At 52.3% G+C, this 18,589-nt stretch overlaps 9 protein-coding genes across 9 annotated transcripts; 4 read left to right on the forward strand and 5 right to left on the reverse strand.

The window, feature by feature from the left end:
- The first annotated feature begins 222 nt into the window (after positions 1-222).
- Positions 223-1,452, forward strand: BO82DRAFT_356434 (zinc-binding alcohol dehydrogenase family protein). Its single transcript, XM_025635725.1, has one exon. It carries the CDS (start codon positions 301-303, stop codon positions 1,342-1,344), a length of 1,044 nt encoding a protein of 347 aa, XP_025489662.1. The 5' UTR covers positions 223-300; the 3' UTR covers positions 1,345-1,452.
- Positions 1,453-4,095: 2,643 nt separating this feature from the next.
- On the reverse strand, positions 4,096-4,496 carry BO82DRAFT_404311 (uncharacterized protein; the record flags this gene model as incomplete). The annotated part of the gene is made up of 2 exons (XM_025639432.1): positions 4,096-4,183; positions 4,258-4,496. The coding sequence occupies 2 exons, from the start codon at positions 4,494-4,496 to the stop codon at positions 4,096-4,098; spliced, it is 327 nt and encodes a 108-aa protein (XP_025489663.1).
- A 997-nt stretch (positions 4,497-5,493) lies between these two features.
- BO82DRAFT_356435 (uncharacterized protein) lies at positions 5,494-5,754 on the reverse strand. The gene has a single exon (XM_025635726.1). The coding sequence runs from the start codon at positions 5,730-5,732 to the stop codon at positions 5,550-5,552; it is 183 nt and encodes a 60-aa protein (XP_025489664.1). The 5' UTR covers positions 5,733-5,754; the 3' UTR covers positions 5,494-5,549.
- A 1,668-nt stretch (positions 5,755-7,422) lies between these two features.
- On the forward strand, positions 7,423-8,523 carry BO82DRAFT_356436 (uncharacterized protein). The gene is made up of 2 exons (XM_025635727.1): positions 7,423-7,986; positions 8,078-8,523. The coding sequence occupies exons 1-2, from the start codon at positions 7,710-7,712 to the stop codon at positions 8,104-8,106; spliced, it is 306 nt and encodes a 101-aa protein (XP_025489665.1). The 5' UTR covers positions 7,423-7,709; the 3' UTR covers positions 8,107-8,523.
- Positions 8,524-8,534: 11 nt separating this feature from the next.
- BO82DRAFT_340420 (uncharacterized protein) lies at positions 8,535-10,529 on the reverse strand (the record flags this gene model as incomplete). Its single annotated transcript, XM_025633508.1, has 5 exons — positions 10,478-10,529; positions 10,414-10,427; positions 9,796-10,360; positions 9,436-9,748; positions 8,535-9,370 (listed from the first exon to the last, which is right to left on the reverse strand). Exons 3-5 carry the CDS (start codon positions 10,135-10,137, stop codon positions 8,535-8,537), a joined length of 1,491 nt encoding a protein of 496 aa, XP_025489666.1. The 5' UTR covers positions 10,138-10,360; positions 10,414-10,427; positions 10,478-10,529.
- A 155-nt stretch (positions 10,530-10,684) lies between these two features.
- BO82DRAFT_434170 (phytanoyl-CoA dioxygenase family protein) lies at positions 10,685-11,818 on the reverse strand (the record flags this gene model as incomplete). Its single annotated transcript, XM_025640930.1, has 3 exons — positions 10,685-11,104; positions 11,154-11,518; positions 11,580-11,818. The coding sequence occupies 3 exons, from the start codon at positions 11,816-11,818 to the stop codon at positions 10,704-10,706; spliced, it is 1,005 nt and encodes a 334-aa protein (XP_025489667.1). The 3' UTR covers positions 10,685-10,703.
- A 387-nt stretch (positions 11,819-12,205) lies between these two features.
- On the forward strand, positions 12,206-13,771 carry BO82DRAFT_340426 (cytochrome P450; the record flags this gene model as incomplete). The annotated part of the gene is made up of 1 exon (XM_025633509.1): positions 12,206-13,771. One exon carries the CDS (start codon positions 12,206-12,208, stop codon positions 13,769-13,771), a length of 1,566 nt encoding a protein of 521 aa, XP_025489668.1.
- Positions 13,772-14,035: 264 nt separating this feature from the next.
- Positions 14,036-15,645, forward strand: BO82DRAFT_419880 (PLP-dependent transferase; the record flags this gene model as incomplete). Its single annotated transcript, XM_025640122.1, has 5 exons — positions 14,036-14,111; positions 14,163-14,468; positions 14,649-15,282; positions 15,382-15,511; positions 15,580-15,645. The coding sequence occupies 5 exons, from the start codon at positions 14,036-14,038 to the stop codon at positions 15,643-15,645; spliced, it is 1,212 nt and encodes a 403-aa protein (XP_025489669.1).
- Positions 15,646-16,641: 996 nt separating this feature from the next.
- Positions 16,642-17,280, reverse strand: BO82DRAFT_288813 (hydrophobin family protein; the record flags this gene model as incomplete). Its single annotated transcript, XM_025631627.1, has 3 exons — positions 16,642-16,698; positions 16,764-16,852; positions 16,944-17,280. The coding sequence occupies 3 exons, from the start codon at positions 17,278-17,280 to the stop codon at positions 16,642-16,644; spliced, it is 483 nt and encodes a 160-aa protein (XP_025489670.1).
- Positions 17,281-18,589: the final 1,309 nt, after the last annotated feature.

Below are 18,589 nucleotides of genomic sequence, written 5' to 3' on the forward strand. Positions count from 1 at the left end.
TTGCCGTCCCCTGTAGCGCAGCAAGCGTGATTCTCCAACAACCGATCGCGATGAGAGACTAGGTTGGCCAGCTATGCCTCTAGCATACTAGCTCAACTAGAAGCTGTATAGCATTAATCATCAACAACGTCAGCATCCCATCAATTAATAAGCAGTAGTGCTCTATATGTCAGCAGCTGCGCAACCCTGGTACCATATTAAAATATAGAACAGCAGGTACAGTATAGCACAGTATGTCCCCAGATTCACCCCAGATCCACTCTAACTCCAATCACAGCCACCGTAACCAAGACCATCACCATGCCTCTCGCCATAACCCTCACCTCCCCGCACACTCCAACCCTAACCACCATCCCCCCGCCCACTCTCCGCCCCGGGACCCTCCTCGTCCAGCCCAAAGCCGTAGCCCTTAACCCCACCGACCTCAAGAAAGCCACCTCCCCCAACACCCCGCTCAACCTACCCCTGGGCTGCGACTACGCCGGCACCGTCCTCGCCATCCACCCCGACACGACAACCGACTTCCAACCCGGCGACCGCATCTTCGGCTTCGTCTCCGGCTGCAACCCCCTCCATCCAGAGGACGGGGCCTTTTCCACCGCCACGCCCGCCGTCGCGGCGCTTCAACTCCCCATCCCCGCGCATCTGTCCTTCGCGGAAGCCGCCACCTTCGGGATCGCCCTCACGACCATCGGCCAGTCGCTCTACCAGACCCTCAACCTCGCCCCACCGGACGCTCCCCTCGCCGAGCCCCTCCCCATCCTGATCTACGGCGGCTCGTCCGCGATGGGCACCATGGCCATCCAGTTCGCCAAGCTCTCCGGCTACCGGGTCTTCACGACCTGTTCGCCGCGCAATTTCGAGCTGGTGCGGTCGTACGGCGCGGACGAGGTCTTCGACTATCGGGATCCCAATGCTGCGGCGCTCATCAATGAGAAGACCGGGAACCGGCTGGGGCTGGTTATGGATACGATTGGCGGGGAGGAGACGGTGGTGTTCTGTGACCGGGCGCTGTCGAGCGAGGGCGGGGAGTTTGCGACGATATTGACCGATACCGTCATCCCGAGAGAGAATGTGCGGTCGCGGATCACTGTGGCGTATACGGCGATGGGGGAGGAGCTGGAGTTGGGAGGACATCGGATCCCGGCCCGGAAGGAGGATTATGACTTTGCCGTGGAGTGGATGACGAAGCTCTGGCCATTCTTGCAGGATGGTAGGATCAGGCCCCATCCCGTAAGGATTGTTGAGGGGGGCTTGAAGGGGCTGGCAGAGCAGGGATTCGAGATTATGAGGCAGGGGAAGATCAGTGGGGAGAAATTGGTGGTTGAGGTGGAAACGGAGTAAGATCGGTCCAATATCCTGTTTGTACTGTATCATGCATATTGAGTCGCGATAGACGAAGTAACCTCACAGCTCATTCCGCAGAAAGTCGTCGATCATATCTGCTCCCGGGAAGTCCTCCCATAAGAAGCCGTTAAATATAGACAATGGCGTAGATTGACTCGTGCCGTTAAACTTATCTGGGTCCTAGAGCAGTTGCTTTAGGATTAAACGGCTGCGACTAGCACCCGGCCAGACTCGCTTAATCTTAGTGAGAAGGGCAAGAGCCGTATGTCCCTGCGAGATCCAATTACCTGAATCAAGGGACTCGGTTATTCTTAATCTGTATCTCGTCAGTGGACGAAGTTGTATGCGAAAGTAGGATGCCATACACAAATATCCCAGATATAGTTAGATATTGGACACAGAAGGCTAGATGGTACGACGGTGGTATGTAATCATGGATTAGTTCAGCTGCCTGGATACAGCTTTGTGCAGCTCTAAGGCATTTGGAATATGGATTGCGAAGAAGTGAATGTGATTCCGGGTATTTGCAACCCAGCAGCGGCCTATAACTCGGTTAAAATGTGCAATATGTGAAAATGAAATCGCCTTACTGGTATAAGTTCATGAGAATAGCCGAGTGTAAAAGGAATGCTGTGGTACTTATAGTCAAGTTCAGCCCGCTTGAGCTCTTGTTGGTGAGAATTGAATCTTGTTTGGGAGTTCTTGGACCCAATTATTAAGCTGCTGTGTAAAAATGTTGATATTGGTGACTAAGGTAGTCCAGTTTCGACTCGACGAGTCTCCGCGACCCATTCTATTGGACAGATGGAAGTGATGTATATTGGCGGCTACCTTGCACAGCCGGATCAGTGCAATAAAGCCCATCATCGATGAATGTGAACGCTGAGTCTTGTTGCCATAATCATAGCCTTGATCCAGATCCTCATTGCTGATATCCAGCGGCAGTTTACAGTAAATATGGGTAATATATGCGGCCATTGGCCGTCCTAGATATATTGAAGTCAAACTAAAGCTATTAATCAGCACCGTGGTCGGAAAGCCTTTATACGTGTACCGACTAGTTGATCTTGAATATACTCTACCAAATACAGCGAGCAATCTGCGCTTTCTTTAACTCCGACAAGCTTGGTGTTTTTTTTAAGGTTCCCTCTGCTTATAATTAGTGAATGACTCGGCTAAATCTAATGAAGCATGCCTACCAGACTGGAGAGATGCAGACTAAGATTTTGTGTGATGCGAACTGCCTGCCCAGCCAATCGCCACCCTTGCGAAAGAACATTCCAGCCTGCACAGTATAATGCAAGCAAGCCAAGACGCTGAACTTGCTTAATGAAGATTTTACCACTCGAAGTGAAGAATATGAGTAGAGCCTTCTGATAAAACTTTACGCCCGCCAGGTAGATGTACTAGGTGCTTGAGGGAGTAAGCCAGAAGCACAAGCACAGACTGCAAAGTAGACGGTAAGAAAGCCTCTGTCAAGGCCCGTCAAATCCTTTGTATCTTGAAGATTATGGTACTGAATCATGAAATCTGGTTGGTATAAGATAGGAAAGGAGTAATGCAACCTCTCAAAGTAGATGTCGATCAGTAAGTCTGAGATGTATCGGGGAGACTGGGTCATCTCTCTCGCCTGGGAATATACGGCAGGTCGGGCCACGTCTTATCGCGCGTGAAGAATGGCAGTTCCACCTCTGACCTTCTGATAGAGTTGTTCTGTTCACAAGATGTTTGATTACTTGCTGGAGACAGGCTTTGAACTGCCTCGATCACCATGTTGTTGGCTACTCCACCAACATACCTGCAAGGTCAGTCAGCAGCAGGTCGAGGCATATTCAGCATGGTTTGTACCTGAAGCGGCCGTATGAGTCGGCCACCATATGGCCCACTAGATCTGCACTGGCTCGGTATGAAGGGGGAGGGCTGGTTGGATGCGAAGCATCAGGTGATACAACTGATGGCTCGACTCCTGCATTATATCTTGTCTTTCCTGAGACGTGATCGGTAGAAATAGCCGTAGCAACCGGCGAAGATTCGACCGTCGGACTTTGCTCGATCCGGCCGCAAGCATTGCATGATTGGTTGACTGCCTGCGCCTGAGTGATGTACTGGGAAAGTGTTTGGGCTATACCCTCAAGCGAATGCACAAATTATCCATGTGCTGGCACCGTTCCTCCAGGGATGTTGCATAGCTAAGCCAGAGTCAGTGATGTTGCCATTCCAAGCGATCCACATAGCTCACCGTCGACTAATCGCCGCATGATCGTTGGTTTCGGGGTACTCGCAAAGGTGGTTGCAAGACTCACACATGAAGCAAGACTACCTATCGAACAGATTCGGCGACGATGAATACAAGCCACGGTGGAGTCGAGTGGGTATTCTTGAAGCATGTGCGGAAAGACGGGGTGTATGAGACAAGAGAAAGTACAAGATAGTCCTTTGCATCAGGGTGAGCTATACCATTAGAGAACTTGATCGAGGCAATCAGGAGGAGAAGGTCAAAAAGAGCGGAAAGAGTGTCGGCATCGGCTCGAGATCCGATCCGAAAAAGGCATATAGCAGCAGCAGCACCACCACCAGCAGTACCTCCATTGACCATACCACCGTCCTCCGCAGTCTGCTCGAAAACATGTCGCAAGCCGAAACTGCTCTGGTCTCCTCCGCAGCCAACAAAACACGTCTGCAAGCCTCCATCGCAAGGGCCGCCGCACGAAATGGCCCCTCGATCGGCCAATGGCTAGAATTGCCCGGCTACTCACTCGCAAGGACAGTCGCAGGGTCATAAAAGATCTGCTCAGTCTCCTGCATAAAGAACATGCATCCCTTCAGACGCATGTGTCTATTCGTACATGGTTTCCTGGTCAGCATACTTTCACACAAAGCTGCTATCAATCCTAGGAAAGACCGACTTACTCCAGCGCATCGACCACCTGATCGCGGATGATTTGGCTCTCGAGATACTCGAGAGTGGGCATTCCCACCACGCTGGTACCGCCAGCGACACTCATGGCAATCATCCACACATGCCCACCAGCTTTGACCGGATTCTCGTCACCAGGAAGCTCGGCGCGACCGTAGTACGTCGGAAAATAGAGGATTTCCTGGCATTCATGCAGAGCCTCACATTCGTATTCGAAGCACCTCCGCGCCATGATCTCCTCTGATACGAGGTCGCTCGCACTAACCCCTTTGGCGTTCGTTCTGATGAGCGATGGCGCTGATTAGATGCGAATGCGGATGAGGATGTTTAAGGATGATCACTTACTGGTAGCGCACTTTCAAAAGCGTATTTTTGCGCAATGTAAAAGACCGTAGCTTCGTAGACACTCACCGTTCGTGGAGCTCCATGTTTGACTTTCAGACAACACATCAACGATAGTATAATCGTGGTGGTTGACTGTTATTACTCTTCCGATTTGATTATCCATCTTACATCCGGAAGGGAACCTGTATTCCATCTTGAACAAAAGTGATTGACACAACCAAGATCAAGACAGCGCTGCGACCATGAGCAAGATAGTGGAGAGTGTAGGACAAGTGGAGAATATGGAGAATCAGAGCTTCGGAGATTATCCCCGGGTTGACGTCAAATATACAAGTTGGATAAGCCCGGAACCACGAATGGCGGCCGTTGATGAGATTATCAGATAGAGGAATACTAACAAATCTTACAGTCTGGTGCTCTCGTAGCCCCAGTACTGAAGACACCAGGTCACATAACTAGCTTACAATAGACTGTATTCACAACATAGCTCCGCAGCGCAGTTGACACGCTCTCCCCTCAGGGTCGATCTTGAGTGAATGTGCCTCTTATTTTCAGGTTGTCGCTGAAGGCCATAGAGATTGGATGGCCGTAAATAGACCTTTCATTGGCCAAGCCCTTGTAAGTCTAATTCAAGACTGGTTCTGCATTCTATTAACCTTAAGGTCGATCTAGATTTATCGATGTGTAAGGATCGACGGTGACTACGTTGTCCGTGGCGTTTGAAGGCTGGCTATCTTTTGTGGCCAACAAAGAAATCTACCACCACCCAGCGGAATTGCAGGCTGCGTTCCTATGCCCAGCTCAGGCGAGCTGAATGGAATCTGCAGTGGTGATGACTATCTCGCTAACTAGGGGACCGTGACAAGCATAGTGACATGATCTGAGAGCAGTTGAGATATTCTATACTGAGATGCCAAGCCATCATTTAATGTGTACGTGCTTACAGTGTCACAGCCCGCCAATAGCTACAACAAATCTGAGTCGACCGAGCTTGACTTATCTTGGTCAATTTTATGCCCAGAGAATTGAGAACATACGCTCGAAGCCAGTAATTCGTGACCGATCCCTCCAGCAGAGACGAATCATCAATAAGCTTTATCGAAGCGCAAACACAAGCACACATGCATGCATCGGGCGGAACGGGCTTGCTGCGTATCATCCAGGTTTCACGGAATCTGGACCCCTGGGTGGTTTAGATATTATTGATTCGGGTTTGGGACTGGAGGGGGCTGGAGGATCTGCCTGAGGGTCCTGGAATCTTCCGTCCGCTTACTGTCATGTGATTGTGCGGTCAGTATGACTGGGGGCAACTCGGAGGTCGGGCGATGCAGAAGAATCCTGTTGCGGGCAGTAGTATGGCCCTCCGTCAGACTATTTTGCTCCGCCCAGGAGGCAGAACCCGATGATACAGCATCCAATAATGTAGCTTCGCTTGGTAGCAAGCTGGAGCGCAGTGCTCTTCATGCACCCCAAAATCAAGAAATATCGTGCAATCCAGCAGGGCGGGCAAAAGTCTGTTCCTGCGAGAAGTCCCGGCGTATCCGCCTCAGGCCGGGCCGCTACCGCCGACAATCCCCACCAGGGACTGGACTAATTATACCCGGCTGGGGGGGGTGCAGGCAGGCAGGCAGGCAGCATGATTGTTAAGTCCAGTGTCGAATAGACTAGACTCGCGATGGTGAGTTTATTGAGGGGGGAAGAGGTATCGAAAGGTATGACGTGGGAATTGTGATTGTCGCATGGGAAGGGTTTAGGGCGAGGGCCGATACTGTCGATCGTGCGGACAAATTACGTCGTTGGCCCGATGGGTGGCAGAAACGTTGCCGTTTCAAGGCCCCACGCTGTTTCAGGTGGGAAAAGCCGAATACGGCTGTTGGAATACGAAGTGCTCGGGTTGATGACAGAGTACAGTACACTAAGATGAGAAGGGAGTGGAAGGAAGTTGGATAGTAAGTTAGAACATCAGTAGGCTGTCAGTCTGGTGGTATGGGATGAAGTGGACAATTCTAGACCGAGGAGTCACCGGAGTCCGCAGCAACATCATCTCCAGCCAATGATGAAGCCATCTCCCTTGGTTGCTTGGTCAAGCTTTCGGCAAGGGCGGAGTGGAATGGAAGAGGGGGTGGATAAGATGAGAATGCGAGATAGCATGAGGAGGAGGAAGGAGGAAGGACTCATTGCAACAGAACTATGGCTAATAAGTTGATTGTGCATAGAAGCACATTCAATCTGTAAACAATCTACCTATCCGGTCAATAACCAAGTGAAGAAATGAATCAGCGTATCCAGAGGCAGGCACCCCAAGGACTCGATGCGCACAAGTCGGTGGGGACGCGCCGACCGCGCTGAGGCTCACCCAATGGCGATGAAAGACGCCCGTCAGCCAGCTTGGAACACAGCCAGCAGGCCGCGTGGGCAACCATCCATGAACTTGACCCATGTTACTCTTCTGTCGATTTCTGCCTCTCATTCATCTTGTTCCAATCTGATTTATAAATAACAGTGGGCCCCCTCACGCGTCCGAATCAGTAGTGGTCGAGTTTTTTTTTTCTCTCTCTCTCTCTTTGTCCTTGGATGCTTGCTTTGGCTTGCTGAGCGGCGCTTGATTTCCCTCCGATTCCCCAATTAAATATTGTACTCTTCGCTCTCTCTCTCGGTCGGACTTCTTCTCCTCCGACTCCTACTTCTCTTCCCCTCACTCAGTCCCATCCCAGTACAGACTCATCAACATCGAATCTGTCTCACACCACCAAGAAAAGCAACCCGTTCAAGCATGCGATTATAAACCCGCGCACTCCCGCTTTCCTCCTCACCCCCCCCCCAAAAATAAATACAACCACACCCACCTGGCACACTAGACTAGTTCCAATTCTAGTCTCCATTGTACTCGGACCACCAACCTCCCCGATCGCACGGCCGTGCCCAAATCCGTCCGCCTGCACTACTATATATCTCGCTACTAGGTAACTCCGTACAACACCACAGAGAAGAATCTCCAGCACAGAAACCGGGTATCGCAAACGATTTCCCGTCACTTTGTTCCCCTCCCGAAAAAAACCACAAAGTACATATCCGATCAGCACACAAACCCTCCAACAAAATGGGCACCCTCAGTAGATCCGCCATCATCGTCATCGTCATCGTCGCCTGCCTCGCGCTCGTCGCGATGGGCGCCGCCCTCTTCAAGACCTACGGCGGGCCCGAGAAGGAGCGGCCCTACAACTTCTCCCGCGAGCAGGAATCCTACATGCGCTCCGTGCGCTTAAAGAATCTGGGCTTCTTTCAGCGCGAGTCGATGATGGGGTACGGTGGCGGTGGTGGCGGTGGTGGTGGGAAGGGCCCTGCGGCGCCGGTCGTCCGGGATGTGGAGTCAGGATGTATGTTTTTCTTGCCTTTTTCTCCCCTCCCAGAAACACAGATGGTAAACTGGGAAAAAAGGTCGAAGCTAATTTTTTGTGAAATCTGCAGATTCGGAGAATGGGTCGTCGCTTTACTAGTCCCCATCTTTCTCTGCACGACTTTTTCGGAGGACTTCCGGATCTCGCTTCGAGGAGGACGATACGATACCATTTTGCCAATGCAAAAGAAAACCAAAAAGGCTATTTGTGAAGAGCGTGGATATTGTATGAATTGACGATCATGGGGTTTTGCTTTGTTCGATTTTCTCAACCATTCGGGGGTTTTATACTATCACTTTTGCTGGGTCTGATATGAGTTTCCATGTTTCCAGCGGTGCTGAGGGGCTGGCGTTCTGAACTTGTCTATATGCTTTCTAGATTATACCTATCTGCCGTTCTTGTCAATTCGACCATTGTCTTATCGCTACTGATTGTGGTTTCATGTTGTTTGAGATTGACGAAGGCTGGCAGGTTCAAATCTCATACCTCATCACGTCCAGTCATGTGCAACTGCTCATGCTGTAAATTCACAGGCTCAGGAAAGACACTTTCCCTCCCCCCCACACCCCTAAAATCACCCCTTCCATTCCTTCTCCAGGGAAATAATAACTCTCCGCCTTGATACCCCGCACCACAGTAAGTAGCGCGTCTTTCTCCGCTTGTGATGCCTCCCGAAACGTCTCCGCCCCTAGCACCACCGACAGACTCGCTGTCAACGCTGCCGTTGGACTCTGTCGGTTGGCTACCGCCACCCCGCAGATCTCCCGCACTGTGGTACGGATCTCTTCGTCTAGCACGGCAAGCGCCCGACGGTGCGACACGCGGGGGCGGAGCCGGTCAACGTGGGGGTCGTGCGTGGCAAGCAACAGATCGATGAGCCCGAGGGATTGCGTGGCCACGATGTGGGTGTCGTTGAGGAACCATTGCTGTGGGAAGAAGAGTCCTTCGGAGGGCAAAGCAGAAGTGGTGTAGATTGGGGTGAAGCTCGAGGGTGCGCGAGCCGCCCAGCTTTGGCGGAGGTTGAGAAGGTGTTCATAGACGGTGGATTTCTGACCGGGAGATTGTTCAGGAGAATGGACTGGCGGGAAACAGTATTGAATGACATGCGCCCCGATGATGAGCAACCGGTTCGCCCAGATATGGTCTGGAGAGGCTCGGGTGGGAAGGTAGTGAGCCACAGTGGTGAGGGGTATCCGGAAGGATCGACGCTGGGTGATGGCCATGTGGAATTCCTGCCGGAAGCCGACCCAGAAGGCTGAGGAGCGGAGGCCATGACACGTCTGGATCGCGGAAGAAGCTTGTGCTTCGAGAAAGACTTGGAGACCACGGATGGCGGTGTCAGAGGGGGGATCGGTAAAGGGACCTGGTGGATCAGCCGAGGCGTTCTCCCAAGGGGTGAGGAGTGGAAGGGATTGAGAGAAGGTATACTGTCAAGTTCTTCATAGAACCGGAGAATCACAACCGCGGCAAGTAGGTTCTCGTCCATGATCGCGTTAGGTTCCTGGCTGGCAGCACGTAGGCCAGCGATAGAGCGACTGTGGTAGGCGAGCATAGACTCCTCGCCAATAGCGAGGCCCTCTTTCAATCCATATTGTTGTGTTATTGCGAGCTGACGTTGTTGAGGGAGAGTGCTGAAATGCCGGGCGGATGCGGCGAGGATCGCGTCCAGAAGAGGTGCGCAAATACGCGCTCTTTGTGGAACAACGACGGCAAAGTGCCTTTCCGGGTCACACAGGTCGAACTGAGGGTCTGAGCAATAGCCGCACAACCTTATCAAAGACAACGTACCCATAACCCGAGACTCTCGACAAAATAACGGATAAGACAGGCTTCCTCTAGGCTCAACTGTGCCTGCGTGGCCTGGGTTTGTGATTGCGGTGACGGTAGATCAGCGGCGAGGAGAGTATTGATTGCAGATAGTCTCGATTCGTCCCATGTCTGTTCTGAGCTGCGAATGCCACCATGTTCGATCTGGCGGGTTGGATGAGAGGGAAACGCGTCAGTCTGCTCCGCGGCAATAGTTGTCTCTGCCGCGTAAAGGGCTGCTAAGGCTGGAGTCTCATCGACGTATTGAAATGCATGTTTGCCTGCTGGAAGGTAAGCTGCGATTGTAACCAGAAGAAAAGCCATACTGATATCTAGTGTATTTGACGCATCAGAGAAATCCTGCGCATATTCTGCGCTGGTTGTGTTCAGGAACTGCAACTGTGGGCTGGAACGAATGCATTCTCTCCCAGCATTTCGGCATCGTTCACATTTGGGGCGAGAGTCATCACCTATGAGGCAGATGAAGTGAGTTCAGTGACGAAGGCGACGTGACTATTCTGAAAATGCCTACATCGCAGGTGGTGTCCTGGGTTCAATGAGTAAGCGAGCAGCCCACAGGGACAAAAGTTGAGCACTTACTTCGGCAATGCTCACTAAAGCCAATCAGTAGTGTCTATAAAATAAGACATTTAAGGGTGCTTACCAGGGTTGGCGCCTTGCTGGCATGCAAGGCAGAGAATCGGTGAAGGTGGGAAGGAGTAGCTGGTAGAGTTGAAGAGATGGATCTCACAAAATTGGAGGGGTTCGGCGACGGTTGCCTGTTCGGCTACTCCATCTACTCGGCAACCCCGCCCATCCATGGTTCAATTAATCAACTAAATCAACTACGTACGGTACTTTCAACGATTCAACCGAATGTACCCCAAAATTTACAGTCCATCATTGGGATCCCAGATCTTGAACCACCGCTCATCCATCCCCGCATCCCCAGTCTCATAGAAACGCAAGTCCGTACTCAATCGAATGCGCCCCTGCGCATCCTCGTTGCGCCCACTAGCATGGATGGTATACGGATGATGGAAAACCACGTCGCCCGCCTCATAATTAGTGGCCAGCCACTTTTGAGACTTGGAGGTTGGATGATCTGACACGAACTCGTTAGGCGACTTGGCCAGCATTCCACCAGCCATCATGTTGACGTTATAGGCGGAAAGGCGCTGCTCAGTCGTGAACCCGGCAGCGCGAGTGGTAAAATCCTCCTCAATCTCATGTCCTAGCGCTACAGACTTCTCCAGGTAGCACAGTCCTCCACCATTGATTGAGATATCGCCTCGATGAATTAGAATAGCGTACCACTTCGGAGATATCATTCAACTCACCAATTGGGACCCAAGCAGTGAGGCAGTATCCCTCGCCTCCGCGCAGAAAAAGCTTATCGTAATGTATGCCAGTGCCCATCCCAAAGGGGACATTATGGCGCAGCATCGTTCGGTCCAGCAGCACATGCTGTTTCCAGCCCATCAACAGCCGGATGAAATGCGTCAGAGCGGGATGCTCGACAAAGGCACGGTACTTGGGGTCGGAGTGGGCGTCGATAAGAATCTTAGCCTCGACAGGATCAGCCGGCAGGCCTTGACCACCAATGCCCTTGTGTAGATCGGGATGAGACGAGTTGTTGAAGATACCATCCCGCAGGGATGACCCCGGTTGCAGAAGAGATGTGTGGGCGTAGGCGTTGAAATAGCTGGACCACAGTCAATAACAGAAATATACCCCGGATGCTCACATGCAGGCAGCGTACTTACTTCTCCCTAGCGTCCAGAACATCCTCACGGGGAATAAGTCCTTTAACAAAGAGGTATCCATCCTCCTCGAATCGACGGCGAAGTTCGTCCAATGGAAGCGCAGGTGCAGAGGGTCGCAGCAAACCAACCTTGTCAACGTCAATGCGACCACCACTCTGCCCTAAACCTTGTGCTAGCTTTATTGCTGCATAGTTGTGAGGGTCAAGAGAGTTTGAGCTAGGACGTTCAGTATAAGCCATTTCGTTATCGAGGCTTCAGGTGTCGCGGAGACCTCCAGTTGCGCTGCTCCCGGGCTATGCCACCACTTATGTATGGTGGATTGTATGTTTAAATTGGACAGAGCCTGATCGAATTTTGTCCTCTCGTGCAGCCCCATGCCGTCTCAGCTGCTTTTGCATGGATCATCCAGCATGTGGATTGACAATCATGCAGTGGATTGCATGTTCGCCGACATTTACCATTCTGATATTTGGGGATAGTCTCGCCGGCGCTAACCGCTTTTGTCTTCGCTTGGGCATAATCCCGGGTAAGTATACAGATGCATCGACATATATCAATCAAGTGCTGCTCGCGATGACCACAGAACATTCGCACAAATTAATTGAGCCAGCCTCCTCTTCACAATCATGTATGCTTTAGTCCTCCTCATCCTCTGTCATCTTTTATTCTTCTACCATGGCATACGTCCCGTCATCAACTACTTCCGAGATCCCAAAGGTCTCCGCAAGTACCCCCAACTCTCACTCTGGTCGGGAATCTCGAGTCTTCCTCTAGTGATCGAGTCCCACAGAGGCACGCAATACAAGCGACTCTTTGCAGCCCATAAGAACCATCCAGTGCTCCGCACTGGCCCCAACATGTTATCCTACGCAGACCCCAATGCCATCAGAGACATCTACGGCCACAGCACGAAATGCACCAAGGACCTGTTCTACTCCATCACAAGCGGCTCTCACTTCCACCTCGCCGACGTCGTCGACAAGAGCGAGCACGCCCGCAAGCGCAAGGTCCTGTCCAGTGCCTACGCGCTCAAGAACCTCGAATCCTGGGAGTACAAGGTCGCCGACATGACGCGGCGCATCATCGGGGCGTTCGATGCCCGGTGCACGGATCCCCTCCCCAACGGCTACCGCCCCAAGGAAGAGGATCTGACGGTTGACTACCGTCTGTGGACGAACCTGTTCACCATTGCAGCCATCGCAAACATCGGCCTAAGCGAAGATATCCGCTTTCTGGACCAAGGCAACGACCAGATCACGTCCGAATCCATGGACGGGACCATCAAGCGCGTGAGCTTCCGAGAATGCCACTTCGCAAACGGGTCGGCCACCTCGACGCTAATCTGGTGCTACGAGTGGTACCACACCCTCGTCAAAGCCAGCAAGTTGCTGTCCACCACGTTCCGCCGCAAGTGGCAGCTCAGCCAGGACTGGGACGGGATCGTCTACAGCCGCGCCCACAACCGGTGGAAACGTTACCAGAACGGGGAGCAGCTGGACGATTTCTTCGCCGCGATGATGGCGGACAAGACCGGGGTGCCGCACAACCTGGAATGGGGCGAGGTGGTCGCCGAGGTGAGCATCATGATCAACGCCGGGTCCGACACCACGGCCATCGCGTTGAGCAACGTCATGTTCCTGCTTCTGCGCCACCCGCACTGCCTCCAGAAGCTGCGCGAGGAGGTGGACGAAGTTCTGGAAGAGGAGGAGGTCGTCGCGCCGTACGACAAGGTCAAACATCTGCCCTATCTGCGGGCCTGTCTGGATGAGTCGATGCGGCTGTATCCGCCGGTCTCGTTTGCGCTGCCGCGCCGCACGCCCCCGGGGGGGACCACGATTCTGGGCGAGTTCGTGCCCGGGAACACGTCGGTCGGGATCTCGGCGTATGTCGTGCATCGCAACGAGGCCGTCTTCCCCGAGCCGGACGCCTTCAAGCCGGAGCGCTGGCTCGGCGAGGCGGGCAAGGACCTGCAGCCGTACTTTGTGGCCTTCAGCACCGGCGCCCGCGGGTGTATCGGTCGCAACATCAGCTACCTGGAGCAGACCGTGTTGATCGCTTCGCTGGTGCACCGCTACGAGTTCGCATTGCCTCATCCGACCTGGGAACCCACGAGGCATGAAACCACGAATACGGGGCTGGGACCGATCCCTATCAAGATTTGGCGGAGGGGGGAGGTTCAGGTTCAGCATTGACAACGGCACTAGTTACTCGCTAAAGTGGATCTAGATCTAGATGGGGCGGTTGGGATCTCGTATACACCATACAGTATACTTTTTGAACACGTAAAAGCACTTGAACCACTGTTCATACTTAGTTCGTCGTATAAAGTACTCAAGCCCCCCTCTCTCGGAAGAAGATTGATTCGAAGCCTCTTTCCATCCTGAAATCGGTCGTCCAGTGGCAATGAATCGCATCCAAAAGCCCCACAGGCAGGCTTCCTAAACACTATACCGAAAATGTACATTCTCCAGATAAGTTTAGATCTGACTGCTGGTGAAGCGGAAAATCCGTTTACTAGCTTCCTCCAGTACGGTAGGTTCTGTCTTCCCGTCTCTCTATCTTCATTCACCGTAACTTGGCCAGGGAGTGGTGCAGGAGACGCGCAGCTACGGCAACGGTGCCGCGACTTCACCCAGCACGTCCATCGTCCCCTTTGCGAGAACTTCGACATCCTCCTGCATCCGGGTAACACCAATGCTTGGAGCAAGGTGATTAGCCTTCTCTGCGAAAGAGGAGATTATATCCTTTGCGAAGAGTTCACATACCCTTCCGCTCAAGCATGTTGGGTTCCGTTGGGCAATTACGCCGCACCAGTGGCCATGGATGCTCAAGGCTTCCACGATGACTCCCTAGAATCCACTCTGGCTGAATGGGAGCTGAACCATCCAGGTTTTCCAGCGTCCGCACGTTCTCTACCTCGTGAGCGTGGGCTCGAATCCTACTGGCGTGACAATGGGAGTCGAGCGACGGCGCAAGATCTATGAGATCTGTGTTCGGTATGGTCATTAGATCTTCATCTGAGCTCTGCTTGATCAACTACCGACGAAAACTTACTCCAATCCATACCAGACATCATCATCGTCGAAGACGACCCCTATTTCTTCCTCCAATTCCCGGAATACGAACTCAATTCGAAGACCACCAATGATACAAGCACATCCAACGAACAGTTCCTCGCCAGTCTCGCCCCATCCTTCCTCCAAATCGACTACCAGGGTCGCGCCATCCGCCTCGAGTCATTCAGCAAGACTCTGGCTCCCGGCCTTCGCCTCGGATACTTCATCGCCCGCCCATTCTTCATCCAGCGCCTCCTCCTCGCCACGGAGGTCGAGACCCAAGACCCGTCCGGCCTTTGGCAAGCCGTCGTGCTCAGCCTCCTGCAGACATGGGGGTTGGACGGGTACCAAACCTGGCTCCAGAGCCTGCGAGACGAATACCAAGCCCGTCGGGACTGGATGATCCGTGCCTTCCAGCACGAATTCACCCTCGTCTCGGGTTCGCAGCATTCCGAACTGGATGTGGCGGACTCCACTCTCGTGGCGGTTCTCGACGCCGTCCCGATCTTCTCGTTCGTGCCGCCAACGGGGGGGATGTTCATCTGGGCGCAGTTCCACCTCCACGCAAACCCGACATTTCGGAAGATGCGCGACGATCAATCTCTTGAGGATTCGGAGGATTGCTTCGCGGAGCATTTTTGGGAGATGTTAATCGAAGAACGGGTACGCTTGCTCCTTTGCTTATTTGACTGAACTCTATCCCCTTTTCTCCGTTTTGTCCGCTGGGGACTGGTACTGATCCTGAGTCCGAGTAAGGTCCTTTTGACTCCCGGCTCATATTACCATCCCTGGCAAGGGGAGGGCAAGGTAACAACCCAAGCTCGAGGCGCGAAACCGACAGTGACGAAATTTCGATTTTCCTTCTCCATGACGACGGTAAGTGGATAATCTGCCCTTGCTCTGGCGTTTACTTGGTGCCGACGGTCGCTGATCTATGGTGGCAGCGGGAGGAGATGGAACGTGGCATTGCTCGTCTTGCAAAGGTGGTTCGAGCGTCGTGGGAACTTTGATCAGGGGTCAGCCTATCTTCATGCTTTGGGGAAAGCCCACACAATTCTTCTCACTCCCCCATTGGCATGGAGTGACTTAAGGCATGGTGGACTGCCTATGTACTGTAGTATAACCCTTGCAGAGTAGACCCCATCGAAAAAGAAAATAAGTAGGCCTTGTGCCAGTTCTGAGGCACGTTGGTAATGAGCTATCTTGCGCGGTAGAGCGAGAGGCTCTTTCAGGGGCAACGTCATTATGGAGGAGCAGTTTTCGTCTCCCAGTTTTTCGGAGTGGGTGGAATCTCGAGAAGAAGCATTCCGGGTCACTAGCGAGCTTGTTCGGAGCTCCACCGGTTGCCACTTTAACAGTGAAGCTTTCGCAGCAGTACACTGCTTGGTTAGAAAAAAAGTCTTTTCCGAGTTGGTGCATTTCAAACCCGTGGCCATAATGTGCTGTTCCAGTAGCGATATCACCTTGCAAACTTGGAAACTCCGAAACCTCTGTGGGATAAGTAGGGCACCGCTGGCATGGGAAGGTTTATGCATTATACTTGCAAGGCTGTAATGTTCTTGCCATGCTATACCCCGACCAATGGAGGTTCGATGACTGAGGTCTTCTCAGTCATCCGATGGATCCGAGTTCTTGTCAGCGGGGTTTGTCAGGTGCCTGTGTCTGAGTGCCGTTAGCGAGTGTTCACTGGGAGGAAAGTGGTTTGTGGGCTCAGAAGAACTGTAGTTTGGTACCTCAACAAATGAGACGGTTGCAATTGCCAGATTTTAGTAGACAGTCTCCCTCTCTTCTATACCATACGGATTCAAAGACATTGTGTGTAGAATTAAGCGGTGGTATTTATTAGGGTGTAATTATGTAGACTAGGAATCACTTTTTAAAAAAAAAGGGCAGTCTAGTGAAAGGAAGAAAGTCCAGAAATGGGTCTACTCTTGCCAAAAAGAACAGAAAAATAAGAAAAGAGCAATTTCGCCCATCCTTGCATCCAGCCGTGCAGAGAGACTCGCTTAGATGATGGAACCCAGAGCAATGCAGGGAAGAGCGACACCGAGAAGGTCGTCGGACTATTCAGTTGTGTTAGTTTATCCGCTCTTCGGGAATATAGGGGAGCTTTGGAGGTGAAACTCACAGCGTCGGCTCCGCTGTACTGGCAGCAGGCAATGTTCTGCTTGCACTGCTGGTTGAGGATGTCCTGGGCGTCGATGGCGATAATAGGAACTGTGGGAGAACAGGTCAATGTTAGCATTGCTTATTCTTGGGGCATCCTTTCTCGGAGAAGATGATAGGATGGTGCTGGCGAAAAACATACTCTCGAGATCGAGCTTGGAGCACTGGTCGAAGAGACCAAGACCCTCAGAGCCCGAGCCGGTACCGCCAATGTTGCCGAGGAGACCGGCCAGAGCACCATCGTCGATGGTGGTGGTGTCGCCGGCGTAGGTGGCCTTGTTGCAGCAGGAGAGCTGAGCCTGGTTACCACACTTGGCAGAACCCTGCTCGATGGTCCAGTCATCGGGAACGGGGTAGCGGGGCTTGTCGCCCTTGTCGCCCTCAGCAGCGCGGACCTCAAGGTTGCGGGCGGAGGGACCACCGACAGCAGCGGTGGCGGTGGCCAGAGTGGCAGCAGCGAGAATGGCGAAGAAGCGCATGGTGATGATAGTGGTGAAGAGGGTTTGGTTTGGAGGTTTGATAGATAGTTTGATTGGAGTGAGAGAGTGAGAGACGATGATGAAGAGGGATAGAAAACGACGGAGCAAACGACGGTATATATGCTTTTTCAGAAGGCCTGTTTGTGGTTGATGTTTACCTCTGCCCCAGCCCTTCCATTGTTTGGGTGGACAGGATGTTGTTAGTTCGGGAATTCCAGTTCTCCGTTGCATTCCTAGCAAGGGAAGCTTTCCGGTTGCGGCGCTGGGGCGCGTTACAATGACGGGACGGCGTTGCACGGCACCCAAGATCTCGGACATCACGATTGCGACCGAATGTGACGTTGTCCAGGGCCCTTTTCTTCCACTGATCCCTTTGGTCCCTGGTTCAGATGCTTAGTTTACGTTCATGAAGGGTTAGTCGTGAGCAGATCCTGTCCCGGAAACAGTGGCATTGACTTTTCATTCTGGCTGGCATTCCACTCCTTATCGCGGATCTTCAATTGTTCCAACAAGGGAGAGAAGAGAACGAGTCATAGAAAAACAACAACAACTATTCTAGACCCAAAATACTGAGCAAGAACGTGCATGTTAGCGGAGAAAAAGAAAACTTTGCATGCTGGGAGGAAAATCCCTCACATGGTTATCCACATAGACTCAATCTGTGTCTCGTTCTCTCCTTTCAATCCTAACCTTCGATTGCCCCTTTGAACGCGCAACTGATTCGGACCCTTTTATGAGGATCTGCGAGTGATGCAGGACTAGCTCAATTCCTCCAGAAAGAGTTCATGCATCTCGGTTGACCTGCATTTGCATTTCGTTAGCTGCTGGGAGAATTTGCCCAAGACTAGTATTATGTTAAGCTCATCAATGGAGTGCAGGGTGGAGTGCGTACGGATCGGAGAATATTCATTGCGACGTTATGCTCGACGGCGAACAACCGACCTACTTTCCTCAGACAATCTTTGTCAACGCATGGCGATGTCTGCGCAGATGCGAGCCATGACCACTCTCAGAGGGATTCTTTTAATTGTGGATGTATGTAGTTGCATACTCGTATCAGTAGTGGCCTCCGTGGCCAAGGCCGCACCAACGATAAGTGTCAGCGCTGCTAAGTAATCCGGCCACGTGATTCCAAGACCTTTTCATCTTGTTTACATACGGAACGTAGCTAGTTCAACCAACCAACCAACCAACCAACCATCAAGGATCATATCAAACACGTCCCAGAACCTCCCCTGAAGCCTCTCAGTTCGTTGACAATAAGCAACCTCGATGCTTGGTGCTGTGGGCAATCCGCGAAACCGTAGTC

Source organism: Aspergillus uvarum (genome assembly GCF_003184745.1).
Source record: "Aspergillus uvarum CBS 121591 unplaced genomic scaffold BO82scaffold_46, whole genome shotgun sequence".
NCBI classification, from domain to species: Eukaryota; Fungi; Ascomycota; class Eurotiomycetes; order Eurotiales; family Aspergillaceae; genus Aspergillus; species Aspergillus uvarum.

What these genes read in the sequence shown, in the direction of transcription:
- BO82DRAFT_356434 (XM_025635725.1), top strand. Translation starts at nt 301, where the DNA reads ATGCCTCTCGCCATAACCCTCACCTCCCCGCACACTCCAACCCTAACC.
- BO82DRAFT_356435 (XM_025635726.1), bottom strand. Translation starts at nt 5,732, where the DNA reads ATGTGTGCTTGTGTTTGCGCTTCGATAAAGCTTATTGATGATTCGTCT.
- BO82DRAFT_356436 (XM_025635727.1), top strand. Translation starts at nt 7,710, where the DNA reads ATGGGCACCCTCAGTAGATCCGCCATCATCGTCATCGTCATCGTCGCC. An exon ending in CCGGGATGTGGAGTCAGGAT is followed by an intron (nt 7,987 to 8,077) that starts GTATGTTTTTCT and finishes TGAAATCTGCAG; the next exon opens with ATTCGGAGAATGGGTCGTCG.